Source organism: Propithecus coquereli, unplaced genomic scaffold, assembly GCF_000956105.1.
Source record: "Propithecus coquereli isolate 6110/MARCELLA unplaced genomic scaffold, Pcoq_1.0 Scaffold123, whole genome shotgun sequence".
Lineage (NCBI taxonomy): Eukaryota > Metazoa > Chordata > Mammalia > Primates > Indriidae > Propithecus > Propithecus coquereli.
Window position 1 is genome coordinate 4,350,364 of NW_012136414.1, and position 21,114 is coordinate 4,371,477.

Below are 21,114 nucleotides of genomic sequence, written 5' to 3' on the forward strand. Positions count from 1 at the left end.
TGGGGTGGGATAAAAGTATAATGTCCAAAACAGTTAAGAATACATTTTTATGCTTTTTAGTTGGAATTATTTTTATTCATTATGGTGTTTTCATTTTGTGAGTTTTTCTATGCACATACAAAATGTTTCTCCTCAGGCCCCCTTGTATTTGCTGGTCCTATTTTTATGAACCATCGAGAACAGGCTCTAGCCAGACTCAGATCCCATCCAGCACAGCTAAAGCATAAACGGGACAAGCACAAAGGTATTTGGTCTTCCTTATCAACTAGGTGGGATACTTTCCCAATTTCTTCCACTCATTTGAATTTTGTCTCTGGAAAAATGTACAGATCTAATTCTTCTACTTTGCTTCTATCATTATTATATAGCCTGAGGAGAAAGAACATGCTGAAAATGGTACTGTCGGTGACTGTCATGCTTCTTATTCCATTTTTTTGTTGTTAACTTTAATAAAGAAGATATTTTACAGTGTATCTTTTTCTTTTCCATTTCTTTTCAAATTTCATAAAGGAAGGTGAAAAAATAATCATTGTGTTCTATTTTTTTTATCCTTTATTTGCTACTCTTAGATGACTGTGATCTGGCATTTTATAATCCGTTCTTAAAATTTTTGAGTGCTGTTTATATACTTTAGAATTAACAAAATTACTAAATTCAGTATATAAAGTGATAAGATTGCCATTACACTTTTCCACTGTTTTAATATCAAAGTTTATATATACAACATACATGAATATTCAAATGTTTGATATTTGTCCGTTAAGTAAAGATAGGTGCAAGCAAAGTGTTAGTCATGTAGACTTGCTCTAGTACTCAGCAATGGTCAGAGTTCTAACCTTGCCTATGAGGGAGTAGGAATCTATTTCTGTGTTATTATTTGAGATCTCTGAGTTCTAGGTTAATTAAAAATATTCTTAAAGTGTGCTTATTTTCTTTTAAACAAATTATGGATCAACTAAGCTCAGGACAGAATTGATGAAAAGAATTTATTAATTTATATATAAATGTTGCTTTGAAGCTTGGCATTTGAACTAGGGGCGGTTCATTGGCTAGCACAACTTACAGTTGCTATTTTCTATGCTTAAGATAAGCCCTGCAAAATAGAATTGGAAGTTTTAAATACACATATTCCATATAAACAAATGACTCGAATTAATGTTCATATCCTTTTTTTGCTGCAAACCTGTTACAGTTAATTTTTTTCAACTTACCAATGCAATATAGTATAATCAATTTTATTTTTATTTGCCTTTCTCAATCTTCCAGTTTGCCACTCAAAGCAAAAATATAAACAACACAGACAAAACTCCTGTTTTTAGTAAAAGCAATAAAAGAGAGCACAACTTTAGATATATTCTGCAGAAACAAAAGTGGAGAGTGTTTTAAATCTAATGTAATTAGCCATAGTAAAATTTGTGATTGCCTTATTTACTGAGTGTTCTAACAATGCCATAAATATTTAAGTCTAAGGAACAACATTTGGGTTATACAATGAAATTGTTCTAGTTGTTGCCAGAATCTCTGATCTCTTATGATTTCCACTAATGTCACTATTAGAACATATTTTTTTGGTGTCTTCCCCTCCCCGTGATATACGAAAGTGGAGTTTTCCCAAGACTACCTGAGGTTAAATATTCACATTTCTTGAAACATTTTAAAATCTTTTCAGCTCCATGTTAGTGTCCCATGGACAAGCATATTTACTTTTTCCAGATTTTTAAATGAAATGCTAAGTGAAGACTGAGGTTACAAATTTAAAGCAGACTTTTTCCAGTATTACATAATGATTAGCTATAGAAATTATTCAACAATAGCTAGTCTTACTTCAGTTTTGTCTGCCACAGGGTTACTTTATAATAAGGCCCTTTGTATACTTGTGGCACCTTCTTTGGAAGGACCTACTTTGTAGTATTACAGTGTAGGTCCATTTTTTTATTGGATTTTATATTTTATAGAGTGAGACAGTTTCATCTCTTTACATCAACAGTGAATTTACAATGTAAATAATAATTTATCAAATGGTACTGTTTTTTATAGAGTATTAATTTGCTACTCGCTAATTTCTGTCCACCTACTAACCCTTTACATTCACTGTCCTGTCATTTAATCATCCCTCCATTCACTGCTTTTACTCTGACTACATGTTGAACATCCCTAATTTGAAAATCCGAAATCCGAAATGCTCTATAAAATCTGAAACGTTTTGAGTGCCAACATGGCGCCCCCAAGTGGAAAATTTCACACCTACCTCGTGTTGGGTTATAGTCAAAATGTAGGCATGCATGCACATACACATGCACACACACACGTGCACGCACACACACACAGTTTATTAGCATCCCTAAGGGAAATAAGACCCTCCCATCCCCTTTCAGCTGCAATATATCTTTTCCGCATGCAGTATGATGGTGATGCCAGACAACCACAGATTGTCCACATGGGTGGTTGAGATAGTGACACCTTTGCTTTCTGATGGTTCAATGAACATAAACTTTGTTTCGTGCATAAAATTATTAAAAGTATTGTATTATGTAAAATTACTTCAGGCTATGTGCATGAGGTGTATATGAAATATAAATGAACTTTGTGTTTATACATGGGTCCCATCCGCAAGATATCTCATGGGTATGCAGATATTCCAAAATAAAAAAAAATATGAAATGCAGAAACACTTATGATCTCAAGCATTTTGGATCAGGGATACTCAACCTGTACATATTTTAATGGTCTTAATAAATATTTTTCTACATACATGTTTCTCTTTTTCTTACCCTGTTTGTCTTCCAATTTGTCCACTGAGAAGTTCACAATATTAATTGCTGTGTTCTGTCTTACATTTAGTATGTTGGTGCAAATTGTAGAATGATAATAGTTAAAATTTTTTAGACTATAACTTTTTTGTGTGGGTGTTTGGAGGGTAAGAACTATGGATTTGTTGTTAACAGTAGTGAGTTCTAAGATGGAAAGTTGGAGAGCTTCTGGCTGGTAGGGGAGAATTCAGAGAAGGTCATGGAATCCATCCTGTATAGGCAGATTTTGAAGAGAGGCAAAATAGAATGTATAGGCTGAATCAATGAACAGCATTCCATATAAAATATAGTAAGTTATTCTAAAATGTGACCATAACTATATTTCGGACAGATATCTGGATTAACCCTTGTTTTAGCTGTTGAGTACCTTACATAGAAAAAGATTTTAATGTTGTACACCTAGTTAGAAACATCTGAATTCTTCTGGAGATAGCCTTGAAATCTATTTTAAGGAGACCGATGTGAAAATCCAAAGGCATGCTGATAAACATCTGGGTGTATTTTACCCATTTTCTGTTTGGAAATGGTGTGGTATAATGGAAGTATTACATTGGAGCCTTTGGAATTAGGCCTCAATTTTAATCCTAAATTTGTCATTTACTAGAACTGCATGACTGTGCATTAATTTCTTAATCTCTTTGGCTTCAGTTTTCTTATTTTAAAAACAAGAATCGTGATTCCTAACTGATTGTGTTGCTATGAAGATTCAATTAAGATATATGTGTGTGTATGTATGTATTTATATGTCTTTGCCCATAGAAATCCTTCATGAATTCTAGCTTTAATACTTTGAATTGAATTCTTTGCTTTCTCTTTTAGAATTTTCCTAAAGATACAAAATTTTGAGATTCTTTTAAGGTGTAGTTCATTTTTACAAGAGATTTATGATGTCAACCATTTGGTGGTGAAAGTGTATGAGCCTTATTTATGATCAAGCTCCAAATTTGCTCTACCATTTTTAACTTTGGGCTGATTACCTAACTCCTTAACCCCTTAAGCCTTAGTTTCCTCATCTGTAAAATGGAAAAACAACATGTATATTATTGTATTGCTATATTGATTAAAGAAAGCAATGATAGTGAATACTGACTGAGCACTTTTCGTATATTGTTTCACTTAATCCTTATAAAAACCTTGAGAGTTATATACCATTGTTGCTATTTTATAGATGGGAAAACTAAGACTAAGAGACCCAGTTCCAGTTGTCATAAACTAGCAAATGGTAGAGCCAGGATTCCCGTCTAAGTCCTGACGCTCCAGTACCCACAACCACTTATCCACTGTGGCATTTAAATTTTTACAGTATTTTATTAACACAGAGCAGTGCTTAGTAAACTGCAGCTGCTCCTGCTCCCGCTGTTTTGTTTAAATGATTTAGCTAAGTACACACTGTGTTCTGTGATAGTTTTTGTGATATGTATAAGATTACCCAAAAAAGTGTAGATTTAAGTAAACGTTAAAATTAAGTTTAGTCTCTTAGATACTGAATCTTTTCTCCTTTATGTGTATACACAAGTATACTACATACACACATACATACATAATGTGTATATACACCAAATATTTTAGATATATAGCTGCCAAAACTTTATAGCTATTATAGTTTCAATATCACATGAGATATATATATATATATGATACGGAACTATTTCATATATGTATAGGGAAAATACAGATGTGCTCATACTTAAATGGCCAGTTATAAGATTATTTTTTATACAGATCAAAAATTCTTATTGCTATTCATTAATATTTTAATTCTTCTCAAGCTCATTATTCAGTAATCTTGTTGAATTTCATTTGCTAATTCTTAAATTTGCAATAAACTTTTGGCTACATATTAAGTACCTTTTTTCTTTGATAAACTTTTATAAATTTCTAAATTATTGGGATTGTACTTGAATTTTTTTAACATCAAATACCAGACACAGATATATATATTTTTAATTCTGTGACTGCTGCTGATAATGATCAAGAACCTCATCCCTGTTTTTGCACCATCTATTATTGAGAAGTTGTTTTGTATAGATACAGGTTGTTTAGATGAATTTGAAGAAACTTTCTAGTATTATTTTGGCCTCTAAATAATAGCTACTACTCTTTTAGTCATTGTGGTTTTATTGAATTACTAGACTTTTTTTTCCTCCTTCCCTGATGCTATGTCTCTATTGTGGGATTTGTGTCTATATTTAATCTCTGGCTCAAGGGAGGGACAAAATGCTAAATTCAAAGGTAAAAGCTTCTAATTAGGCATCAGTACTTTTATATAAAGTGGAATGATACTTGAAATGTTTAGTTAAGTCTGGCAAAATCATATGAACATAATTTTTTTGTTAAATCAGATTTGGTTCTAATAATTAGATGTTTTTACCAGTTTAAAGCTATAAAAGTTCTTTAATCTGGCGTCTTATTTAAGTAGTCTTTGGAAGATGCTTGTTTTTTTGTGTGTGTAGGCCCTTGTGTATATTTTACCATTCCACTGTCTTTCCATCATGAAGAGGCTTTGAATTAAGAGTATATTTCATTTTGGATGGAGTGATTATTTTGTTTCTTTTAGACCATCCATTCTTTTATTTAAGTTGACAAACCCACATTAGATAATTTAGCAGAAGAGGAATCATATTCTTTATCCTATTATAGTAAAACCTCTCACTAATTCAGAATTTATGATACTTCAGATGCAGTATTTATGATATTTTTTGAGTAAAAAATTCAAAATAATTTCTTCCTCTGAATTTTCAGGGTCATACTTATAAGGGGAAACCTGTCTAAAATCACTAGCTTTTCAAACCAAGGGCTCAAGAATGAAGGATTCCTTCAACGTGCCTTCAACCTCTGGGTCCAGCAGTTAATTCTTGTATGTTAAAGGACTTTTATGTTTATGGTACTTTTTTTTGTAATACTGGTCTATTTTGAAATATAGTGTAGGTAACCACGTTTTATTTATTCTAGCATTTAGTTTAATCTAGAATCTGTACTGCTTGAAGGTAGCAAAACTGAATTTTTACCTAAATGTTCTGTATGATTAAGACTTTTTCAGTAAGTCACGTGGGCCTACCTGTGTGCTGTGTTATTCCGAATTAGTGAGGTTTTACTGTCCTAGTGTTATAAAGAGTTTCAAGCTTTTCGAAGAGATAGAGAGTCATTTAGTTATAGAAAGGGAAGTCATAATTTAGGTCATCTTTGTCCTACCTGGATATTACTAAAGGTTAGATAAAAAAGAAAGGATAAAATGAACATAAAATGATTTGATGTTATTCTGTTTAACATTCTAAAAGGGAATGAAAATGCAAATTTAAAAGTATGTGACCATAGATTCACATATGTATCTTCATGTTATACATACTTGTTTAGAGTTGCTATACCAAGAGAATGATTAGACTAGTTGACCTTTTGAAATTCCTTCCAGATTTACATTTCTTCTGCATGCAAGGAATTTGAATCTTGATGAAATAAAGGTCATATTTTAGTGATATATAATTTTTGGTTAGGAAAAGTAAGTTGTTTTCCTTGTTTACACATTCCAAACAAAAATTTTTATATCCTCAAGGGTGGTTTTTGATGCTGTGGTTAACTTGCCAGAAAATTCACAGTCAAATGTAGAAATCAGAGGTGGAGAGAGGGCCTGAAGCAAGCTTAATTAATGAAGGAAATTATAAAAAGAAGGGAGGAGGAAAGAAGGAGTGAAAGCAGAAAGAAGGTTCAGTTGAGAGTAGTGGTAGGGACAGGGAGAAGACCACAAAGCAGAATGGCTGAGAGGTAGGTGGGACAGGAACAATGAATAAAAGTGAGCCGTTGAACTACCATATGTTGAATAAAGCTCTTTGGTCTTTTTAGTTTTTTAAATTTCAGTTGAGTTTAGCAGTAGTAGTAGACAGTATAGCCTTTCTAAGATGTGTTTAGGGAATATAAGTCATTTGTGAGTCCACCAGGAATTTTTTTAAAAAATGCTAGTACTAACAATACCACTAAGTTTAAAATAATTATTAAATGACTTTGCATGCAGTTATTTTTATGCAAACTAAATTTTCCCATATGAACTATTACATTTAAAATTTTGTTTCTATAACTTATTGACCTGTTTTCATTATATAAGGTTTTGTCCATAACAAGGTCTTACCTTTGTTTTTATTGATTTAGTGATATTTGCAAACAAATACACAATATATCTTTTCAAAATCGCTTCTTTGCAAGTAGACTTTTGATCTATCACTTCTAACAGCTGCAGGTTCTTCTTCCTTATTCCTTTTAACAGTTTGCTCTTGTTCTTCCATAGTAAACTGATTTGAAATTTTATTTTGAAGATGAATAATGGCTTATTACAAATTATGACATTTACAGATGGAAGTGGAGAGCGAGGAGAAAAGGATGCAAGCAAAATCACAACGTATCCTCCAGGCTCCGTGCGATTTGACTGTGAGCTCCGGGCAGTCCAAGTCAGCTGTGGATTTCACCATTCAGGTAGCAGCTGGAACTTTAGGGTATAATTACATTTTTACAATTGTGCTAAATAATTTATTTATTTTTGACAAGTGTAATTTTTTAACTTTGTGTTAAAAGTGATAGCGTGCCAATAGCTCTCAAACCTGCAAGAGCTTTGTATTTATTATAGAATCTTTTTTTAAAGCTTTGACATGGTGGAACAGGTACTTGTTCAGAGATCTGACCTCCGCTCTGCCTTCTTACAGACTTATTTTATAATTCATTTCAAGAAATTACTGAAGATGAAAAAAATCTCTGAAATCTCTTTCAATTCTACATTGCTGTGGTTTTTATAACATGTTCCCATGTTTTGTTAATGTTCAGTGATAAATGTGCATCAACAAATTATTTTTTAAATGTAGAAAATAATTAAATTCTTAGTAAATTATTGACAGTTGGATTGGATAGTTTAGGTTGTACTGTTTAACCTTCGTAAAAATAAAAAATGTTAAATTCCTTTTTTTGAGGAATATTTGATAAGGCATTGACAGACATTAAAGTTCTGCCATTTCATTCAAGTGCATAATTGTGAAGAGCCTTAACTCATCTCCTATCTATAATTATCCTAGGTATGGGAGAATAATATTTTATATGTAGTTACTAATTATTAAGATTTTAGTTGACTTGAACCAATATGTGTTACTATTAATGTTACTAAATGACATTTGTAAGAATTTTAAAATATGCATTATGAAAAGCATTATGCATTTTTATGACCTACAAAAGTATTTTGCAGAACTAAAATTATATTTACTTTTCAGTAAATATAAATTTGTGCTTCAGTTGCCTATTTTATGGCTCTATATATTTTAAATAGTGAAAATTGAAGTTCTTTTAGTGTAATTGTAATAGAAATATAAAATACATACAAGGAAAAAATAAAGCTATGTATTTTGGTTTCAGTGGTTTTGATGGAAAATGGAGATGTCTATACATTTGGTTATGGGCAGCATGGGCAGCTAGGACATGGAGATGTCAACTCCAGGTACTCACTAACTTATTTTGAAGATACTGGTTTGTTTTTTTCTTTACTTTTCTTTTCTTTTTTTTTTTTTCTTCTTTTCTGTCTCTTTCTTCTTAAGTATATATTTCTAGAATTAAAATTTCACTGGTTTTACAAAGTGTGGCCCATGAATTATTGGTATTTTTTCATTTTATAGTTGAGTGCTTTTGTGGGGTTAACTGATTGTATAATTTCAGGAGAAAAGCAGATTTACATTTCAAATTTGAAAGTATATTCTTAACAATTATTATCTTTTTAAAGTCTGTACATGGCAGTAGAAAAGACAGTGACTGTTTCCAAATTGTGTTTTTTAAAAAAGTCGTAGTGGATTCAGTCATATTCCTTGATGTTGTCTGTTTTAAAATTTTTTCTAATATTAACATGGAGTCGCTGAAGATTTTGAATAATTTTCAGACAGAACTTATTGATCTCTCTGATGAAGTATTTTGACTTATTCCAAATAGTAAAGGACTAATTGTGGTATAGATTGGTAGTAGTCATTTTCTAATATCTGTTCTTCCCTACTTGATTTGGTAGTGGAGTTGTAGTTGATGACAAAGCCATGCAGCTAAAGTCTACCTTTCTCAGCCCCCAATGTATTTAGAATGGCACAGCTAAAAGAAAGGAATAGCCTGGGTCCCTGACACCATGAACTGCCACATCAGTGCCTTACAATTTTGGACACTACTTGAGTGAGAAGTAAATTTTTATCTAAGTCTCTCTTACTTTGGCTTTTATTACAGCAGCCAAGTCCATACTCTACATAATATAGTCAGAATGCTTTTGGCAAAAGTAATAGAAAATCCATCTTTATTAGTTCAGATCTTCCAAGAAGCAAATGCGAGGACAGGATTAGATGTGCAGAGAACTTACAGGGGTAAACTCCTGTGAAAGATAAAGGGGAAGAGAGCAGGCATAGGCAGGGAGAGCCTTCAGACATGATACAGGTCTGACTCCTATGAAAGGAGAGGGGGAAGGAAGGATTGAGTAGGAAGAGTCTAGATTATGCGATAGCTTAGAGAGGGTTTCAGCAAGGCCAGGGGGTGTCCCCAAACTGAGAATGCCTTTGGAGGAGGCCTGCATTTGACAGGAATGGGCCAGCATTTATACCATCACTGTGCTCAGTCACAGGCTGGTAGCATCCCAGGGGACAAATGGCCTCGTGGATCTGAAGGGACAGCACCTGAGGCTGTCATTAACTCTGTTTCTAAATTGTCCTGAAGTAGATCTGAGTGATCTGTATTTATGGCTGCCCCGCCATGGAAACAGGCTTATTTATCAAGCCTAGAGAGATGTAGGGTAGCTTCAGGCCAGACTTGACTCAGCAATTCAATTTGTCATAAGATCCCACTTCTTTTTCACTCTTCACTCTGCCTTATTCTCCTTTGTAGTCACAAGGTATCTTCCAGAATCCAGGGGACTTCTATGTCTTTTCATTCACATACAGTGAAAGTAGGAGAACTTCTCTTCCCCTAGTCATCAAGTAAAATCCAAGATTTTCACTTTATTTTGATCTCACCCCACTACCGTGGCAGGGATGAAATTCTGCCATTTACATGGTAAAGACCAGTGGTTATTAACCCTGGCTGTGCATTTGAATCACTTGGGGAACTTTAAAAAATATCATACCTGGATTCTGCATCTAGAATTTCTAAGAGTTGCGTGTGTTGGGAGACTTGGGAGTGGGCCAGGGTGAGGGGCTGGGGAGTGGTGCTGGATAGTATGCCAGCATCAGAGTTTTTTCCAAAAGGTCCACAGATTCTAGTGTGCATCCAGGATAAGAACCACTGTCTACCCCCAGAGCTGTGACAGGGTCAGATCCATGTGCACTGTATGGAAGATGATGATGAAAGAGAATGTCCTTTTTGTTGCTAATGATAAGAGATGATTAAGATGTCATTGAGTTGAACTTCTCATGAAAAATACAAGTACAGCATACAATTGACACTACTATCAAGAGGTTTGTAAAACTCTCAATAACAAATATTTAATGATAAATATTGTGCTTGCAAATAGAGCAAAAGATGTTTTTGGCAAAATTACTTTATCAAATGTCACTGCTGGATGTGACAGAATATCAGTGGCTTGAAGGGTTGAGCAATTACTATCACAGGTGTTAGAAGCCAACAAATATTTTGTTTTAAAATTAAATAACATGAGTGATATGCAGAAGTGAATCAGGGCTTGTAATTATAGTTGGCCTCTATATCCGTGGGTTCCAAATCCATGGATTTAACCAACAATGAATCAAAAATATGGTTAGGCCTACTGAACATGTACAGATTTTTCTTTTTCTTACTATTATTTCCTAAATACAGTATAACAACTGTTTACACAGTATTTACATTATATTAGGTATTAAACATAATCTAGAGATGATTTAACGTGTACAGAAGGATGTGCATAGGTTATATGCAAATACTATGCCAATTTATATAAGGAACTTGAGCATCTGTGGATTTCGGTATCCATGAGGGGTTCTGGAACCAATCCCCTGAGGATACAGAGGGACGACTGTAATTTGTGTGGAGAAGAACTTAGTAACTTTTTGTTCTATTTTTTATTGAAGACTTATGACCCAGAAGAAGAGTGTTTATTGTTACTATCATTATTGCCATTATTGTTGTTGTTATTATTTAGCTGGTGATTGTTTTATGAGCCATATAAACTGGGAAACGTGCATTGCAGTTAGACAAGATGAGGTCTTAGTCAAGTGTGCAGCAGAAAGAGTACTTCTCCAAAGAAAATAATTGGCAAATAGCTATATTTCATGATCTTGATTGATTGGGAGGCGAAATAGTAAAAATCATGCTATAATCAAACCATAGCCCTCAGGTTATGTTATCTTACTTATGTCCATCTTCTGAAGAATGAGCTGCATAAACACAACATCCTGCCATACCACATGGAGGTGTAATGGCTGTTGAAAGGAAAAAGTGCTCATGAGGGCTTTTAAAATGAAGAGGTTATTTAAAAACATTGCTTTGTGGTCCCAGTTATACCATTAAACACCATTCTTTGATTTGGAAGCCTGGAGAGACATAGGGCAGTTTCAGGCCAGACTTCCTCAGGTGACAATATCATAGCGATATGCTCAGTATTTTGTTTTTTTTTGTAGTTTTTTTCAATACTTTGAATAGTTTGAATTTATCAGCTTCATGAAATATTAAATAATGATAGTTTTTAATCTTGAAACAAAACATCAGAGTTTATTAAGAAGATTAAACGCTGGTGGGATCAGCTTTAAGTGTCCAAAGTCATTCTTTACCAGCATGGAACGTTTCACTCCTGGTTCCATTAAATGTGTTGTAACTGGAAGACTAATTACACGTGGTGTACAGGCAGAGCTAAACTGTGTAACACAGCGTAATCACTCCTACAAGTTGTGCCTAGTGGATTAGAAATTCATCAAGACCACTGCTGTCTTCAGCACTGTTTGGCTCTGTGTGGGACTTGGAAAGCAGGAACCAAAAACTCTTTTATTAATTCACAAAGGAGTTGATCACTTATATAGAAGAACAGTCCTAAGAGAAACAAAGCCCCTAAAGCATATGTATTAACTACCACTAAGCAAAGCATTTACAGATATTTAGTGAAATAAAGTATATAGTTGGAGGGTGTTTTTGAAAAGTTTCTAGTAATCAAATGCTATTAACTGGAATTTATTGTATAGCACACAATAATGTGTTGATTAATGTAAGATAAATATTGTATGCATGATGATGAATATGGAAAAATATTGATATTTTATTTAAAGTGTTGTATTGCCAAAATGACTGAATTCAGTCTCTAGATTGGGTCCTAATTCTATCACTTGGTAGTTGTGTGACCTTGGCCAAATTATTTAGTCTTCTTGTGTCTTAGTTTCTTACTCTATTAAATGGGAGTAAGTTTATTTCCCTCAGAAAGTTCTGTGAGAATTCAGGGAGACGATATAGGTGACTGACTTAGTAGAGAGCCTAGCGGCAACCCATAGTAAATGCTCAATAAATGTTAGCTGTTACTTCTGCTGCCTTTTACAGTGAATGTCAAAAGGCTTATGAGGGCTTTTATACATTCACTCATGACATAAGTCTACCAACACTCTTTTCTTTTTTTTTTTTTTTTTGACTTATTTATTTTGTTTACTGTGCTTCTACATTTTTGAATTCTAAATTCTTTTACCATTTTCAGTAAATTGGGAGAAAATATGTAGTTTAGATGCTTTTATTCTCCTTTTTTCAGTAGAATTTTGATAATTCCTATAACGTTTCTGAGTGTTTCATCTTTTTCTTGTTATCCTATCCTCCTCCTATACTAATAACCTACGCAATCATAGTGTCTGGAACCATGTAGGCAAGATTCAGATCTTTGCTTCACTTCTTACCAGCTATGTGACTGTAATTTCTCTACATTTTAGTTTTCATAACCCATAGGATTGTTGTAGAATTAATATAGTGTATGTACAGTGTGCACACACATGTGCCGACAAATAATTTTTCTTTTCTGTTCTTCCTCAGTTTTCCAAATAATTTAATAAGTGAACTAATATCATATAAAGAGTTCAAAAACTATATACTAAAAGACCTGCTACCAATTTTCCCCTTTAAGCTCTTCAGATCTACCCATAGAATCATTTGATAATCAGTGATACATTTTATGTGAAAGTGCTTTGTAAACTGCAGACAAGTAAACAGTTACAGGAACTCTCCCTTCGGTTCCTTGTTTGAATTGAACTGGATGCTTCTGTGAGGGCATTAGTTCAACATGTAGCCCTTTGTAGTGTTAATTGTTAATTTACCACAACTCCCTGTACCTCAGAATTGATAACCACTTACCTTTTCACTGCTGTTCTTAGCTATATTACTCTATCTTCAAGTGAAAAACTGCTCTTTTGAGACATGGCCATTCTGTTCGACTCTCCTTTTATTACCTTCCTTTTAGTCACCGCCCTTTTATTCACTGAAAATTTAGCATCCTACTCAAAATGTTTTCTTACTCTGATTGAGTCTTGTTACAGTCGGGAGTGACTTCAGTATCCACGTGAATGGTCCCATGCAATGTTCTTATCTTGACACCCTATATCAAGTGCACTTTGCTTCCCCATTAAGGGATGTCTTTCCATGGCCCCATGCTGGATCTAGCAGAGCTTTAGGTTTAAATATCTATAATCTGATGACAATTTCTTCTTTTGTTATGTAGCCCTTCTTTACTTGCCTTTGACTTCATCAGTATTTTATTCCATATAACCCTCTACTTTCTTACTCTTTCACCCTTTCTACTTTATTTCCTACACAAGTTAGTGATCGCTATTTAGTTTCTTCACCTATACACTTACCAGTATCCTCAATTTCCTTCACCCTCTTCTTCCCATTATGAGGACATGGCAAAACTTCAAGCATGAATCAACCTGTCTGTATTTTCTATGCCTACAGTTAGGCTTCTAGAAAGAAATAAATCACCATACCTGTGCAGATTGATATATAATTTCCAGATTCAACCAATTCCTCTACAATGAGCAGTAATCTTCCCCTTGTATAGTTTTGAACAATTTTGGTTTTAAGACCTTTTGGGAATTTGATGAAAGATATGGGCTCTTTCTCCAGAAAAGTAGAAGAATATACACATAAAAGTTTTTTTTACAAATTTGTGGGGTTCACAGATCTCTTGAAGCTCACTCATGAACTTCCTAGAAGTCCTTTAGATCTAGGTTGAAAACTCTTGATATAGATATTTCTGGTCCAGCTACCACCATACCTTTTCTCTAATCTTCAACCTCTCTGCTCACCCATTTCCTTCTTTCTCTTAGCTAGGATCTCCATTTACATCACAACAAAAATAAAACCCCACGACCCCGAAAACCTACCTGCATCCTTACCATTTCTCTGCTCCTTTCCTCATGTTACAATGAAAGAGAGACCTGTCTTGGTCATGCTATGAAACTTATTTACCTTTTCCTTAGGTATCTATTTCTGTTTCTTGCCTCCTTTGTTACCTATTTCTTTAGCCTCTTTATCTTTACTCATTTTTTAAAGTCCTCAAATCTCTGTCATCTTAAAAAGAACAAAGCCTCTCCTTCAGCTTCATTTTCCCTTTAGCTGTTGGTTCTCCTTTGTTTTTCCCTTTAGTGCTGGGATTCTTAAAGAGATTTTACATATTCTCTGACCCCACTGTTAACTCCTTGTCTGCTGCAATGTGGAGATAACTTGTACCAAAGAGACTTTCTTCTGCTCAATCAAGTGGTTACTTGTGTGTCTCCCTGGAGCATTTGGCATGTACCTTTATTTCCCACTCTTGAAATCTTCTCTTTCAATGACTTTCTCACACCACAGTTTCCCAGCATTCTTTCTTCCTCTCTGGTGTGTCCTGGATGTCTGTGAGCTCTTCTTCATCTGTCCATACCTAAAGCGTTAGAAGAGACTCTTAAGGAAAACTAGGATCTTTCCTTTTCTCTCTTGAATAGTCTCCCTAGATCTCATTTATTCTCACAGCTTAAATGAATATTACCACCATCTACCTTGTTGATTAAGCAGAAAATCTTCTTTGCCCCATATTGATTATCTGCCAAGTCTAATCAGTTCTGTTCCTTATGTAGCTGCCAAATTCACCATTCCTTTCACTTCGCAGTGCTCCTACGTCAGGCCTTCATCATAACTTACCCAAACTATTGTGAAATTTTCTTAACTAGGTTTTCAGCTGCTAATCTTGCCCCTTTCCAATTCATTTTTCATTGCAGTCTCAATAATCATTAAAAATATATTTTATGTAATTTTCTAAAAAATTTAAAGTATTATTATATTATCTCAAAAGAGCTCTCTTATTATATGTGGACTAATTCTGTAAGGATTATTATTCTAATTACAGATAATTGTTACTAAAAATGTTTAATAAAAGGAAAAGATAGTAGGATGTCATTTATCATAATAATCACCATTTATTGTTAATAGTGTGCTAGACACTGATCCAAGCACACAAACTTCTTTATTGTTCACAGGAACCCTAGGAGGTAGATACTGCTTGTTGTTATATTCCATATAGAAGAGAAAACAGAAATACAAAAAGGATGAAAAACTTGTTCAAAGTCATGGTCACATTGCTATTAAGTGGGGGAACCAGGATTTACACTCAGACAGCCTGGCTCTAGAGGCTGATATTATAGCCACTGCTGTAATGCCTCTCGTGATACTATATTCTGACTCACTAAGTATGATTTTAAGGTAAAAAATTATAGCTTAGTGATAAAAGTTAAAAAAGAGGGCCATAAAATTAGTTATTTCATCTGGTTCCTGGATTGAATTCTTATTGGGGCATTGCATGATTTTTATTTCATCCAACAAATACTTACAGAGATTTTGAACATGCCATTCAGTGTACAAGGTAACAGATTTTTTTTAATAAAGGTAGCACCAATCTTTCATAAAAATTAAAACTTATATGTTCATGATTTGCATATTAAATTTAGAAAATCTATTCAATGATCTCCTTAAAGTCAGCGACTATGTCTTTTTCATCTTTGTTTACCAAGCACCTAAATAAGTATTTACTGAATATTCTTATTCGTGTCTTTTATCTTTTCTGCTCCTTATCCTTATTGCATTGTTTATATATTGTTTTTTATTTCAGTTGAGTCTTGTAAGAAATTGACTTAATTTTTTTTTTTTTTTTTTTTAACCCAGGGGATGTCCCACTCTTGTTCAAGCATTGCCAGGCCCTAGCACACAAGTCACTGCAGGCAGCAACCACACGGCAGTACTTTTAATGGATGGACAGGTCTTCACATTTGGAAGTTTTTCTGTAAGGAATTTTTTAAACATTAAAAATATTGCATTATACCATTGCCTTATAATTTGTCTACATTAGCTATTTTTTTCTGGTTCCTGTGAATTCTTGTATTATAATCATTGCATATTTCCTGCCTCCACCCCCAATACACACAAAACCTAAATGACATTCTTTGAAATAATTTTATTCTCTAGCTCAATGTTATAATTTATTGAATTTAACAGCTGTGTTAGAATTGGACATGTTTATTCCAGATCAAAGCCCTTTAACCATTCAGTAGAGCTAATTCTGTTATTTGAAAGGTTAATTTTCATCTATCTTGTAAAGATTCATTTTTTTAAAGATATAGAACTCTATTTTAGAACTTTTTAAAAGCCTAATTTTTTTATTATTACATTTGTTTAAAATGGTACTTTTCTTTTTCCTTTCCCGCTCTCTATGTCTGTTTGCCTGTCTTTGTGTACTTGCTAACCTCCCACCCTCTGCCAAAGCTTGAAAAGAGTGAAAATGCTCTAAGAATTTGTATAGTTTGGGCATAGTAGATATCAAGGAAAATCTTTGAGAGACTGAAATAATAAATTTGTACCATCTCTGACATGGGTAATGATTCAAAACTCTAGAACCTAAGTCTCTTGGATGTAATTAACAACTCTTGATTTTTAAAAAATGTAAACATGAACTTTAAAACAGTCTTTCTTTTATTTGGAAATGATTTCAGACTTACAGCAAAGTTAAAAAAAAAAAAAAAGGAATAGTATGTAGAATGCCCATGTACTCAGATTCGCCTATTGTTAACATTTTTAGCTAGTATTTGCTTTATTATTTGCACACATATATGCTGTCTCTTACACACATTTTGTGTGTATGCATCTGTGTGTGTGTGTATGTAAGACATTTTTTCTCCCGAATCCTTTCACACATGTGTTTATGCACACATGCGTGTGTGTGTATATAAACATTTTTCCCCCGAATACTTTAAGAATAATTTGCATACATTACTTTTTGGCATTTTTTTCCTCCAATCTAGGATCAGGCATTACATTTGCTTGTAATGTCCCTTTAGTCTCCTTTAATTTCTCACATTTCCACAGCTTTTTATTGTCTATTATGACATCGACAATTTTGAAGAAAATGGTACTCTTCTTTTAGTTAAACGTTCCTCATCTTCATTCTCTGATATATCCTCATATTCAGATTCAGATTTAGATGTGCATCCAGGCCAAAATACTCTGTAAGTGATGTTGTGTTTCGTCTCAGCACATCACATCTGGCAGCACAGAATGTCCATCTGTTACTCATTGGTGATGTAAATTTTTATCACCAGGTCAAATGTTGTCTGATTCCTCTGCTATTTTCTTCTTTGCAACTAATAAGCAAGCTGTGGGTTGATACTTTCAAGATACCTGTTTCTCATCAAAATTTTCCCCTAGATTTAGCATCCGTTAATCATTTTTGCCTGAGCCAGTTTTTACTATAATGTTTGCAGAATGATTTTCCAACTCCAGCACCATCTCCACAATTACCAGTAGGCATTTTGCAATTTCCTGGGAGCAAGAGCCCTCCTTTCTTGTCTGTCTACTTATTATTAGGATAGACTCAGATATTTATATTTTCTTCATTATTGTCTTTAATTATTTGAATGCTTAGATTATCTCAAATTTGGGCATTAGGAGTCCATGCAAGCTGGTTCCTATGTTCTTGTGACATGCCCTTCATTTTTTTTGAGCACTTACTTTCTTCCTGGCATAATAAGTTTTTCAAGGTTTATCTTGTTCAGGCACTGTGTCAGTCCTAGAATCAGCCATTTCTTCAAGAACCATGTTTCTTTTCAATGGGGAATAGTATTAGATACCAGTGGGGCCCTAGATGTGTTCATTTCTATGGGATGTCTTTGCATGCCCTGTATACATATATGTGTATAAACACATACATATATGTATTAGAAATCATAAGCCCCCACTGTTACCTCCAATTTCAGTCCATTCCCATAGGGTTCTTTCTTACCTTGTCCTGTTCCATGTATATCCCGTCTTCCACACCAAGAATCGTTGGTCCCAACAATACCAATGCATTTATTTCTCACCCATTCCTAAAGTATGTCTAAAATAGTTTTAAATTTGCTTTGCCCATACCAGTTCAAAAAAACAAAACTCACTAAAAGGAGTCCTAGATTTCTTTGTCACTCTTGCTCCTCCTCCCCTCCTTACCCGAAGACTGAGGTATTTAGTCAAGCACTGTGTACATAAGTGACCTAGATTCTTTCTCTCACCCCCTTTCAGTGGGATTATGTGATTCCTTTGGAACAGTGTTGGGTTCACTTGTTTCAGTTTGTTTTTGGTTTAGTAGTTTAAGAGTTCCCTCCACATACCTTTTGATTAAGTTTTATTTTATTTTTTGAATATATGAAAGATTAACTTGTTTCCAAAAGTTAAGTTATACAAAAATTGTATGCTCAGATGGGTGTCACTTCCTCCCGTATCCTTGGCATCCGTGCCTCCCTAACCCTTTCACTCCACACTTTTGGGTAATGAGTATCATTGTTTTCCAGTTTATCCTTCTTGTAAAAATGAATAAATAAGCACACACACTATTTTATATATATGTGTTTGTGTATGTATACATGTATAGTCATGTGCTACATAACAAAGTTTTAGTCAGTGACAGACTGCATATGTGACAGTGGTCTCATAAGATTATGATAAGTATTTTTACTGTACCTTTTCTATGTTTATATGTGTTTAGATGCACAAATACTTACTATTGTGTTACACTTGTCTGCAGTATTCAGTACAGTAACATGCTGCACAGGTTTGTAGCCTAGGAGCAATAGGCCATACTATATAGCCTAGGGGTGTAGTAGGTTATCACATCTAGGTTTCTGTAAGTACCTTCTGATGTTACACTATGATGGAATTGCCTAACAATGCTTTTCTCAGAATGTGTCTCCATTGTTTAGTGACACATGACTGTATACACACACACACACACACACACACACATACACATACCATACACATAGTTATTTCCCCTTCTTTGTTTTTCAAAAGGTAATATTCTATATATGCTCTTTTGCACTTTGCTCTTTTCACTTTGTTTCCTAGAAATCAGTCTATATTAGTCCATAGAGCCCTTCTTTTTTTTTTTTTTACCTCTGCCTAATACTTCATTATGTGTATATACTGTAGTTTATTTATTCAATTTCTTATGCTTAGATGTTTAAATACTTTCCAATATTTAGCAATGATAGTAAATGAATATTGTTAAAAGTATATTTTTGAGAGAAATTCCTAGAAGTAAGATTGCTGGGTTAAAGTATAATGCCTGTGTAGTTTTGTGAGATTTTAACAATTCCCCTGTATTTTGCATTCACACCGGCAATGTATAAGACTGCTTGTTTCTCCACAGAATTGCCAACACAATGTGTTGTCATACCTTTTCATTTATGCCAGTCTGATGGGTGAGAAATGGTCCTGCTTACTTTCAAGCCCCTTTCCTGTAGTCGGTGCTATGAACCTTCAAGTTCTGAACCATATTTAGTATTTCAGCATTAGATGTTGGACTTTCTCTTTTGAGGGATGCTTTTGCCTTTGGTTTTTCTAAGTCCTCCGCACTCCTCTGTTCTTCTTCTTCTTTTTTTTTTTTTTTATTTCAGCATATTACGGGGGTATGAATGTTTAGGTTACATATGTTACCTTTGCCCCACCTGAGTCAGAGCTTCAATCGTGTCCATTCCGCAGACGGTATGCACAGCACCCATCAGGTGTGAATATACCCATTTCTTCCTCCCAACACCCGATGAATGTTACTCCTATATGTGCACATGAGTGTTTTTATTCAGTTAATACCAATTTGATGGTGAGTACATGTGGTGCTTGTCTTTCCATTCTTGTGATACTTCACTTAGTAGAACGGGCTCGAGCTCTGTCCAGCATAATACAAGAGGTGCTAGATCACCATTGTTTTTTGTGGCTGAGTAGAACTGCATGGTATACATAAACCCTATTTTATTAATCCACTCATGTATTGATGGGCACTTGGGTTGTTTCCATGTCCTGCAAAACTAATTCTCTGTTGTCCTTCTTAAGAGTCTCCCCTTTCATACTCTCCACACCCTCAGGTTTACAGTGGCAGGTAGGTGGAGAGAACTTTTGGAATTTGGTTTCTTCTGGTTACAGGAAATTTAAGGATCATGATATCTGCTGTCTGCTAGTACTGCTGAAGGTTTGAGTCATGTGTAGATTTATTTTCATGTTGGTTTTGTGTCTTTTGAGGGGATTGTGAGTGCCAACATTTGAAATCAGACAATAAGTTCTAGTTGTGAGCTTTTATGAATTTGAGTGTGTGGCTTATTTGTGACCACATTATGAGTCCTGTGGGGCTGTTGAGGTATCTATCACATTTTTGGATCTATCTATCATATTGTTAGAGGTGTACTTTTCTTCACATTAGTTGCTTGGTGGTAAGGGAATACATATATATTTCAATAGTCATGAAAAATATAACTAATTTCTGTTTTCTCCAAAAGCAGAATATAGTCCTGAATATGATGTACTTTGCTTACTGTTCACATTTGTATGCTCTTTTTTTTTTTCTGTCAAAAAATAAGGATAGGCATCAAAAGAGGGTGAGAATAAACACTTAATGTTTTAGTTAATTCTCTGATCAAGTGCTTGCCACTTTTTCTTTCCCTGGTTGTGCCCAAGTATTGAAGCTTAGTTGCTTCTGCAGTCAGTCTGTGGCTGTTTTCTTGTTGTAATGTTCAAAGAGTAGAGAATTCAGCAGAAATGTAGTATTTGGATGAGAACTTGACCAGAGTGTTTGCAGTGCCCCAGGCTCTCTTGTTCCAGAATGCTATGGGGGGGAGAAAGCTCCTGAGCCTGGGGTGGATGAATATCTACCAATTCAACATTAACATTCTTTTATTCTTTTTCAGCTACTGGCTTAGTAGTGAGAAACTTCTTGTTATTTTTTAAATTAAACTCTTACCTAACCAGGTACCTATAGACTGCCATACTTTTTTTCTTTTTTCTTTTTTTTTTTTTTTTTGACTTATTTATT

General features: G+C 34.2%; 1 protein-coding gene across 1 annotated transcript in view; it reads left to right on the forward strand.

Annotated features, from left to right (window-relative positions):
- MYCBP2 (MYC binding protein 2, E3 ubiquitin protein ligase) overlaps nt 1-21,114 on the forward strand; it is a 279,976-nt gene that overhangs the window by 101,402 nt on the left and 157,460 nt on the right. Inside the window, exons 18-21 of the mRNA XM_012637759.1 lie at nt 137-244; nt 7,152-7,271; nt 8,196-8,277; nt 15,951-16,068. Coding sequence (XP_012493213.1) covers nt 137-244; nt 7,152-7,271; nt 8,196-8,277; nt 15,951-16,068 — 428 coding nt within the window. The remainder of the gene's footprint in view (nt 1-136; nt 245-7,151; nt 7,272-8,195; nt 8,278-15,950; nt 16,069-21,114) is intronic.